General features: G+C 36.7%; 1 protein-coding gene across 1 annotated transcript; it reads right to left on the bottom strand.

Moving 5' to 3' along the window:
• Positions 1-641: 641 nt before the first annotated feature.
• Positions 642-1,358, bottom strand: LOC136068966 (uncharacterized). The gene has a single exon (XM_065776912.1). It carries the CDS (start codon positions 1,356-1,358, stop codon positions 642-644), a length of 717 nt encoding a protein of 238 aa, XP_065632984.1.
• Positions 1,359-11,451: the final 10,093 nt, after the last annotated feature.

The following is an 11,451-nucleotide window of genomic DNA, read 5'->3' as shown; positions in this document are numbered from 1 at the left end:
CAGTCGACCATAAGGAATGTTACATCCTTCATGATCTGCTGAGGATAATCACCCACCGTCACTAAGAATGTGATCGAGCCTAACGGGAATACCCTTGTTCCTCCGAAACTGACCAGCGGAGCATTCGTTAGTATTAATCGCATTCTGTCAATCCCCATTTGCTGGAATGCTGGATAGTATGGAATGTTAACCGAGCTGCCGTTGTCGATCAACACTCAGTGAACATTATAGTCCTCCATATGTATACTGATAACTAGTGCGTCGTTGTAAGGGTGGCGAAGTCTTCTTGCGTTTTCTTCAGAGAACCCAATGATGGGGCTTTCCTTCCTTGCTGTCTTAGGTACGGAGCCCATTAGTTGGACGTTTTGGACCATCTTGAGGTACGTCTTTCGAGCTTTTTTGGAGGAGCCAGTAGCCGCGGTTCCCCCTACAATCATCCTTATGTCTCCAATAGGGGGTCTAGGACGCTCATTATCCAATCAGGAGGCCTGCTCTTGAGGAGTTAGACCCACTCTCTCTTTGCTGAAGAATTTCTGCAACTTCCCTTGTCTGATAAGGGCCTTAATCTGTTACTTTAAGTTGTAGCAATCGGCTGTGTCATGACCGTGATCACAGTGGAAGCAGCAATACTTGTCTCTAGGTCACTTGTTTGGGTCGCTCTTTAGCTTCCCTAGAAATGTTAGTGCCTCTTCGTCCTTGATCTGCATCAGGACTTGGTCTATTGGGGCATTCAGTGGTGTGAAGCTTGTGAACCTTCCTCTCTGGAGTTTAGGGCGTCTTTCATCCCTTCTGTCTCCTGTCCTTGGTCTCTTCTGCCCTTGGTCCTGCCGTTCATCTCCCTGTTGCTCTCTCTTCCTGGGTTTCTCTCCCTGAGCTAGTAGTGCGTTTTCAGCATTCATGTACTTAGTGGCTCTGTAGAGTACTTTTGACATGGTTTTTGGGTCGTTTTTGTATAGTGAGAACAAAAACTTACCCTTTTGCAGCCCATTTGTGAAGGCTGCTACCAATATCTTGTCGTCGGCTTCATCGATCGAAAGCGCTTCCTTATTGAAGCGGGTTATGTAGGATCTCAGCGTCTTGTCCTCTCTCTGCTTGATGCTCATCAAGCATGCCGTGGACTTTTTGTACCTATGTCCCCCGATAAAGTACAAAGTAAACTGAGCACTTAGTTCCTTGAAAGTGCTAATGGAGTTCGGCGTCAGTCGACTGAACCATATCTTTGTAGGGCCCTTCAGCGTTGTAGGGAAGGCTCTGCACATAATTTTTTCTGCTACCCCTTGAAGGTGCATCAAGGTTTTGAAGGTTTCCAGGTGGTTTAGAGGGTCCTTGACCCCATCGTAACTTTCTATCTGCGGCATGCGGAACTTATGTGGTAAGGGAAAGGAATTGACGGGGGTGATGAATGGAGAGTCGGTCCGGTTGACTAGGTCGTCAAGATTGTTGGACACTCATCCCTTAAGGGCGTTCATCATGACCTCCATCTGTTCCTTCATCACCTGTATCTCCGTGACAATAAGAGGTGGAGCTGTATCCATGAGGGATAAGAAGCTCAAGTTTTGCCATTCTAGCCTGCTTGGGGCATTGTTGCCTTCAGGCCCCTCTCGATCTCTTCACATGGCACTAGTACCTTCCTGGTCCTCCCTCTGATTGTTTGGTGCTGCGTTTTTCTGGCGCAGCTGCTTTTCTAGGTCGTGGTTTTGTTTGGTGAGACACTCCACGGTTGCGGTGAGAGTTTGGACCTGTCTCTCGAGGGTAGTTGTGGGTGGTTCCTCTCCTTGGATGTCGTTGGTGGTTGCCATCGAGCGAGTGAGCACCATGAAACTCTTTTGTCTCAGGGATAAAGCAACGACTGATTACTCGTTCCTTCCCACAGACGGCACCAACTGATGATACCGAAAAAACCATTAGTGAGCACACGTACTCGCATGTTCGGAGTGCAACCTTCACAACACAAGAAAGAAGAAAGACCTAAACAGAGAGCACTAGTGTGGTGCCGGCCAAATACCCTCCGAAGGTCAAGTTAGAATCTTTTACAATTCCAGAGTGCTAGAGAGGGTCAATTATGCATACCTTGTTTTGTGAGGGTATTGGGGCTTCTATAGTAATCGAAAGTTGACCTTTTTTACTTGGAATCGAAGTCTTCCCTTGTAGAAATCCTCTTGAGGAGTCTAAAACATGATGGACAAGTCTTTTCCTTATAGAGAAGATCTTCATCAATATACACAACCTCTGGAATCCTCCTCACAATAGGATTTTGTTTCCCTTAGGATTCTATGGTGTGTGCCGCAAGTATTCCTATTTAGGATCTCCATCTAACCCATGGCCAGTCAATCTGTCTATACTTCATCCGTTCATTACAGATCCGTCCTCAACAGGCCTTGCACACAATAGGCTTGTCCATTTTACGGCCCTTGAACAGTAAACAGCCTGGCCCACTATGCTAGGATCAATCGCCATACTTTCTTCCCTCTTCATGGGGGTATTTTTGACATTTTAAGTGTATTTTTTGGTTTTTTTTGTTATTGAAGATTTTAGAAGTTTCTATGGTATTCCAGTAATATTACAGATTTCACATGTATTTTTGTTCTTTATGAAGGTTTCAATGGTGTTTTGGATGCATAGAGGATATTTGGAAGATTTTGGGATATTTCTATCATTGTTTAGGTTTCTATTACGCTGTGGTTGAAAATGGCTTAAAATGTTTATGTCCTTAAAAAACGTATAACATTTTTAGCCTCAAAGGCTGAGTTGTTTCCTACTTAATAGAAAATGATTTTAAGTTTGACCAAGTGTATTGCAAACACCTAAAATAAGGAAAGTATTTTCCAAAAGAAAAACATTTGTTGTGTATTGTGTGCTGCAATTCTATTTGCTCACCTTGTTCCAATCTACATTTTAAATGTTTTGAAAAAATTTAAATATAATACAAGTTGTGTCATTAAAATAAAATAATTATACAAGTTGTATTTAAACTTTTGCAGAGATTCTCTGAGAGTGTATTTTTTTTAGCCACTAAGAGGAAATATACGATGAAAGAATATTATACAACTTATAAGATTTATATTAAGCTATTTATATTTTTTATTTTTGAAACAAACACACATACATACACGATATATATATATATATATATATAAAAGTATTATGCCCGTGCGATGCACGGTTTAATTAAAAATCATATGTAACTTAAATAAAAGATAACGATAACTAAGTTTTTATATTTATCTAAAAAATTGATAGAAATGTATAGAAAAAAAAAGTTGATAAGAACAATTATAATTTTGTGTCTATCCATAAAGTGTTTTAAAAAAATAAAAAGTAAAATTAAAGGTTGATATTAGTAGTTGTATATACATATTAAATTAACGTTGATATGAACTATTAGTGTGAAACCAAAATTCTAATCCCCTAGAATGCTAGAACTCATAAATCTCCTATTTCTAATTAAATAAATCACTTAGAAATTATAGATAAATTAATAATAAAAAGATTAGATGAAGAATTTTTGGATTGTATTCAAATTGAAAATTTTATCAACTTAGAAATTATAGGAGAAGAGGATAAGAACAAAATATATATATATATATATATATATATTGAAAAATCTAATAAAAACTTTATAGAAAAATTAATTACATTATTATTTTTCATTTTACAGATAGCTATAATTTACTTACTTATATATCATGTTTACACATGCATAATAGTTGGTGAGCTATATGAGTTGTGCATGTAATGAAGCCGCAATATAATGATATTGTATGACTAAGAGTGAGAGCATGTTTGTGTGAGCCCACTTTGGAATAACTTTTAATTTCATGTATGTTTTCTTCTAAAAAAATATTCATGTTTGCTTGCAAGGGTTACATAAATACCAATCCGGTAACAATGGAAACTTCATCTTTGAGATAAAGAACTGATGTAATGCTCAAGGAAGCTACCTAAAAAGGTCAAAAGAATCAATAGAGTATACAAGAAGTGATCAAGAAGAAAAAGAAAATATATTATGCTCATAATATCCACGACTTCTAATTTAATTGAGAAAATATAAATAAATATATAAATTTTGACACTAAGAAAATATAAACTTAGCTATCAAAAATAATTTTAAGACCCCTACCTTTGAAGAGTTGTAGAAGACAACCATATATATATAAGAGGCATACCATATATTTCAAAAGAAAGAATTGCATACTCATATATTATATATAACATATATTTTTAATAATGGCCTCCACAAATATATCCAAAAAAATAATATATTTTCTCCCTCTTACATAAAAATTTTTGTTGAACAATTAATTAAAATATTATCTCTTGATATAATGTGTCAAATCTAAATGATATATTAATCAATATTAGGTTTGCCCCTTTTTTTCCCACCACCTCTATCTTTTAGTTTATTGGCTTCATTAATTTTTGTTAGTTATGAAGATAGTAATGTATTATGTAGAATCAAATTTTTTGTGTAAGTTATGAAAATAGCAATGTATTATGTAGAATCAAAATTACCTGTTAGGTCTTTTTTTTTTTTTTTGTCAGCAAGATAGTCCAACTCATGGACATTGAAGTACCTTTCTTATATGAAAAAAAAAATAAAAATAAAAAGAGAAATACATACCTCTAACATTGAATACGTGGACAGAGGTAGGCTATAAGACAAAAGCCTTCAAGTCATATTTAGTTCAGAGCTGGGCAAGTTGGATAGTGATTTGACTACTGCTGCTGGTAATAACATCGCTTTGGGTGCCATTGCTGGAGTTATTTTTACAATTGCGCAGTGCCACAATGAGAATCAGGAGGCTAACAATTGCCACGGCAAGTTTGACTCACGAAAGCACTTGTTCTTCCCTGTACGTTACAAAAAGGTCAATGAAGTTATATAAAATATTCAACACTGAAAAATATATATATATATATATATATATTTTTTAAAAGTACATAATGCATGAATAATTTAGTTATTGTTTTGCTATCCGTTTAGAGGGTGAGGAGGAGGGTTTTCAAAACTGCAAGGGTTGAAAGGAGGTGAGGAATGTATAAAATTTTCTATTTAGGAATTATGAGAATGATAATTAATGGTGGAGAAAGAGTTGATACGAAGATACAAAGGTGAAGTTTAGAGTTTATATATATTAAAAGAAAGCTGAAGTAGCCGTGTGACAGTGAAAATAAATAAGAAGTTGATAGACTTTAGTAGATGAGCCTTCTATCCATCTATCAAAAAAAACCTTCTATCCTTTACTAAAAAAAAGCATAATAGATTAACCAAAATAGGAGGAAAAGTGAAGAGAAAAAATAAAAGAAAAGTATTAGAAACGAAAAAACGTGAAGGAAAAAATAATTACAGAAAAATATTAGAAACAATTTTTTTTTTTTTAAATTTTAATCTTCAATATAATTGATTAGTTGTAATACACTATTAGGCATTTGTGTCTATACAAAGTGTTATTTTCCCTTAAGAGAAGTCTATCCAAAGAAGAGATTGATATATTATTAAATTATTAAGTTTTTGTGTTCATCAAACTTTATCCAAAGAGATGATAAAGTAGTAGACAAAATTCTGAAAATAACAAATAATTTGCCCAAGATGCACACTTTAATTAAAAATCATATGTAACTTAAACAAAAGATAACAACAATTAAGTTTTTGTATTTATCTAAAAAATTGATAGAGATGTATATTATATATATTTTAAAAATCTAACAAAATTTCTATAATTTGGTGAAGTCACGTGGCGCAACCCGGCTTCTAAGTCAAACTTTTATTATATATAATAATATAATATAATATGATATATATATATATATATATATACACACATTAAGCCACCTTGTTTTTTATCATAGAAACGAGGATATTAAGCCACTTGAGGAGTTGAGGTAATGATGTAGGATGCATTTTTTATTATGTAGTATATGAAATTTTATTGATTTAAAATTATATAACTAATTTACACATAATTACGAGTGGGCCAAAATTTATAGGAAAATAATCTATCTTTGCTATTGAGAACAATAACCTATGGGATCTACCCCATAATGATTGTTTTTTACTATCAAGTCAACATACTATCAAAAATGTACTAATTTGCTTCTTAAGATGTAGGCAAGATTCAAATTCAAATTCCACCGTAAAAGATTGAGTTAAATCTAATTATGAAATTCATTATTATTATTAAAGAAACCATATGATTCTTGGGAATGGAAGAAAATCATAATTAATTACTATGGGGGTCCCACTATTAAAAAAAAAAAAAATACAACAACACATTGTCTATTCACCCAACACCACATATTCCTCCCTTAAGCATCGACAACCGCACATAGAGAGGAAGACCTTTTTGTTTATGGGTCTCTCTCTCTCTCTCTCTCTCTTAAATTCTCCTAAGACTTAGACCCTCTTCGGGACTATCTCTTATTTGTCCAAGGAGACCTTTCATAATACTCTCTTTAACCCTCTTAGGGACACACTCTGACCTTGACTAAGGACTCGCTTTGTATGAGGAAACCTTCTGGAGTACTCTCCTTGACCCTTTCACAGACACACTTTGACTTGGCTAGTGAGACTTGCCCGAGGACTCCCTTTGTTTGAGGAAACCTTCCAGAGTACTTTCTTTGATCCTTTCAGGGACACTTTTTGACTTGGCCAAAGAGACTTCCCCAGATGACATTTTCTTTTCTTTAAAACTCTCACGCGCCTTCTACTGAGGACATCGTCCCGATGACTCATGATATACTTAGCTTCAACAGAGCCTCGTTCAATTAATAAATTCATTAAAGGAAAGTCAACGGGACCAGATTTGAACCCATTACAATTAGTGCCGTTTGAGGGAACTAGACTGAAGTTATGGTGCAACTTGAGATTAAGGTCTAGCCCTTACATAAAAGAAGCTTGTAGCCACACAAAAAAAAAAAAAAAAAAAAGGGGGCTAGATTAGGGTGGTCTATCATAAAAGAATTTTGTAAGGTCCTCTCATGAGGCATGTAGATATTGTATTTTGTCCATCCTTGATTTGTGTGCCCAACCCTAAAAATTCTAAAATTATTAACATTTCTCCATGGGGCCGCGAAAACATCTTGATTGACATGGTGCAACTCGTTCGGGTATCGGAGCACTTGAAGTGCCTTTTTGGGTCAAACTGACCAAAATGCTCTTGGTCGACCCTAGGTTGACCAAAAGTCAAAGACGGTCAAAATTAACCAAAAACAACATTTTTCATTCTTTTACACCAAACTCGAGCTACTCGGAGATTTTTGTCAACTTTGACTAACTTTGACCCGAGGTTGACTCTAAAGGCATTAAAAACCATAATTTTGATCCAATTGTTAGAACAAATTGGGCCTAGTGTCATTGAAAAGATTATTGAATTCCCTTTCTAACGACTATTCATGGGTCGAAGTAGGAGTTAAAATGGTTAAGATATCTTGAAAACTATGCTGGGAATGTCAGCTCGCTTCCTGAGGCCATAACTTTTGATTTGACTGTTAGGATTTCAATTTCTTTAGTGTTCTAGAAACAACACATCTAGGTCTTTCTAGGGACACCAAGATTAGCTCAATCGGAGTCTGGGAGGACCTTCAAATATGCGAACAAAGCTAGCACCAAAAAAAGTCAAGACTGCTGACATTAGCAGCCAGCCCAGCGCACCCTAAAGGGCTGCTGGAGCTGGCTGGTGGCCACTAAATGGCTGCCAAAAGCTAAAGGGTAAAAAAAGCCTATAAATACCCCCAGACCCCCCTCAAACCAAAAAAGAAGATTTTTGGCATTTTGGAGCAAAATTCTTTCTCTTTTCCTCTCTAAATTCTTTCCTAAACTCATCAAAAAACTTTTGATTTCCCTCTTTTCCTAACAATCAAGAGGTGGAGTTCTTGAACTCTTTTTCCTCTCCTTGGTCTTAGGACCTTGGATTTGAGGTTTAGGGGTGTACATGTAGTTTTTTAGCTACTATCTACACCCATTTAATCTCCTATCATCTTTTATCTTGCTTTTTCTTGCTTCATAACATGCTTTATTGCTTTTCTAGCTTATCCTTGCTTTATCTTGCTTCCTAGCATGTTTTATTGCTTTTATAGCACGTCTCCTTACTTTCTAACATGTTTTATCACTTTGATGATGTTGGCCTAGCCTTCTTGGGCTAGGATATGCCAAAATACCTTGTTTGTGCTTAGATCTACATGTTTAGGTGTTGTTGATGCCTCGCAGTAGTTGACCATCCATTGCGGCAATGCTCGAGCCCTTAAGGCGGGCTCTGAGCTCGAGTGCTATGAAATGAGGGTAGAACCTCTGGTGTGTGACTTGAATGAGTCAATTTTAACCTATTATTACCAAAGGTGAGTGAAGTCGCCACCAATCATTAGGTTTTTTCTAAGGTGTGATTGGTCACTTGACTTTATTTGATTTTATTACCAATCTTAGACTTAGAAAAATGGTAATTTTTCCTAATCTAACATGGATGGGGAAAAAAATCTTGATTCTTAAGTTCGAAAGTCTAGTTACATGCAGGGAAGGTGTTAGGAACTCCACAACGCCTGTCTGGAGACAATCCTTTGTTTTGGTAAAATCTTAATTTTCAAACATTGGCAATTAAAAACAAGCTATTAGCTTTAGCTTTCGGGGCTTTAACAATATTGGGCTTTTGAGGTTTGTTTTTTTAAGGGAGGTGGTCTTGATCAATGCTTTGCTAGCATATTTGGAATTGTTGCCAACTTTCTACGATGAAAATCCGGCAGCATTTCGCCTTTTTTTTATGGTGAAAATCTGGCAGTTGTAGACACCGCATTTTGTACCCCTTATGACTCGGACTCCCGTTCCCCAATGATGGTAAAACTCTAAAGCCCAAGGTTGATTTAGGCCTCAATCAGACTTAATTTGACTTGAGGAAGATTTTTATGAAAAATATAACTCTTTTATGAGCTAAATAAATCTATTTCTGGAAAAGAAGGCCACAGAATCCCTAAGGCATGCATATGCAGACACACATATGCATACCCATGCTCTAGATCTGCGTATGCAAGTTTCATGGATGCGTATGCATACATGGGCATGCGTACGCATGCTAGGGTTCTAGAAACTATGAAAGACAAGTTTTTCTACATTAAAGCTGAGGTTTGGAATGAATCCCACATCGTCTCGAAGCCATTCCAAAACCCCATTTTCTTAACATAAAAAGCCATACATGGTACCTTTTCAAAACATATAGAAAATCCTGAGGGAAAACCTAAGATTTACTAGAAATAGTGAATCAAACAAGGAGTTTTTCACAAAACATCCTCATGTCAATTTTCTTTTGATTGGGACCTTTTCTTGTCTTGATCTTCGAGTTTTAAAGTTTACTAATAAATTTTGTTTGATTATGAATAGATTTGACTGAGAGGAATGGTCAAAATCAAGCCAAAGAGCTACTGTTTTTGAGGTATTAGTTCTAAACTTCCTTTTTCATTTTCTTGTTTTAATCTTTCTATTCTCTTTGTTTTTCTTGTTTGCTTATGTTATAATATGCTTGTTTAGTTTAGGTGTTCTTTGTTTTATGTTTTAAAGCATGTTAGGCTGTTAGACTCTTGGTTTTAAGTTACTGCTCTGTTTTGTTGTTCTTGCTTTTTTGGTTAGGGTTTCTAAGCGTGTATGCATATGAATGCTTTCTGCATGTGTATGCATGCAACTGGGCTACGTACATAGGCCCTTTGTATGTGTACACATACTCAAGCCCAGAACCCTAATTCAACCTTTTTTGTTTCTATTTCTTTACTCCGTTTATGCAATATGCTCATGTCTTGCTTTGTTTTATGCTTTTTAATTCTCTGCCTCTCTGTTAAAAGTGTTTGTTTGCTCTTCACATGTTAGATTAGAGTTTCCTTTTAATTAAATCTTTGCTTTGCCATGAACATGCATATGATATAACCATGCATTGATGCATAAGTGTTGTGATGCAATGAGGTAAGACATGCATTCATATGAACATGCATTGTTTTGGATGATAAACATGGATAATGCGTGCTTGTTTGTCTTTTCCTTAATAGTGAGATGCAATAACATGTTTGTATGATCTTGCCATGATATGTTTCTACCCTTGGGAGTATGAGATAAGATGTATGCTTAGATGTATGTTAGGGTTTCAATGCTATGTGATGCAATGCCATGTTGTATGCTTAGATGTATGTTAGTATGTGAATAAGTTTAGAATGCAATGTTGAACATGCTTTTAATGAGATTAAGACGCAAGACACAATAAGTGGAAGTCGATTCACGGGTTGGGCGGTCTTGGGTGCCTAACACCTTCCCAAGCCGTATTTAAATTCCGAACCGATACTTTGGTAGTAAAATTAGTCCTTCCACGTAAGGGTGCTATATAAATGGTTCCTATGCCATAAGACTAGATATAGTGCCCTTTATTATCTTGTTCCCTATATAGGGCATGGTTCCTATGCCATAAGGGCACGACTAATCTAAGGGAGTCATCATCTCTATGGGAGTCATTAGCAAAGCGCTCAGCGTTACTCTCATTGGCATCATCATTAGCAGCTAGACCGGAAGGTTTGACTCGCCTAGCTGAAGAGCCTAGAACTTATCTTGGAGTTTGAAATGGGGCCCATCCTAGTGCAGGGCCTCATGCCTAATCTAAAATGAGGGCAAATCCCCAATTGCCAGTAGGACCTGGAGGAATTGGCATATACTTATGCTTATGTCTTTGAATGGAAGGATCCTTGCTCGGAATAGTAGGTGTTGAATGCATGTGCATCCTCTGTTCCTTCATCTCATCGATCAAGATGCCAATATACCCTTAGAGCAAAGCTATCTCAGCAATATGCTGACTTCTCTATCTTTCCATGGTAGTGACCTGGCTCTCCTGATCCCTCTGCCATCGCTCTTTCTCATGACCTAGCACCCCTGACAATCTCCTCCTATGTATACCCCTCTCTAGCTACAGCAACATTCTTAAGATCTCTCACTCGAGCCTGCAAGGTCTATACATGTAATCTCAAACTGGCCTCTGAAGCTCGCCAAGCACGTGCAATACCTCCAAGTACTCTGCCCCCGCTCATAGGGCAATCATCGATAATGGGTCCAGCGTATGACTCTAAAAACCAGGTAGCATAATCTGTGGCCTTTGTAATAAAGCCCTTAAAAGAACCTATCGTATAGGCAGGGTCATCTAGAATAATATCAGGACCGGCATAGTAGGAGTGACCTAAAGAACCTATCCCTAGGTACTCTAAAGACTGGCATAACTAGCGCCTATAGTAGGAGTGACCTCGCGTTTGCTCAATAATTCTCCATCATATGGGTTGTTGCGTTAAATGCAACACCGATAATAGCCAACTGTGTTAGAATGACTCTAGAGATAGTACAGATAGACCATGCAAATATCATAGGGTACAATGTCATGGAAAGGCCTGTGTACTATGGTCATAGGGTTAGGATGTACTCGTATGCCCGCCATATCAAAATTT

The sequence above is a fragment of the Quercus suber genome, unplaced genomic scaffold, assembly GCF_002906115.3.
Source record: "Quercus suber isolate HL8 unplaced genomic scaffold, Cork oak 2.0 scaffold_144, whole genome shotgun sequence".
In the NCBI taxonomy this organism is placed as follows: domain Eukaryota; kingdom Viridiplantae; phylum Streptophyta; class Magnoliopsida; order Fagales; family Fagaceae; genus Quercus; species Quercus suber.
The sequence above is the reverse complement of the archived record's forward strand: the minus strand, read 5'-3'. Positions and strand labels throughout refer to the sequence as shown.

Coding starts and splice junctions, on each gene's coding strand:
- LOC136068966 (XM_065776912.1), bottom strand. CDS start 1,358: ATGCCGCAGATAGAAAGTTACGATGGGGTCAAGGACCCTCTAAACCAC.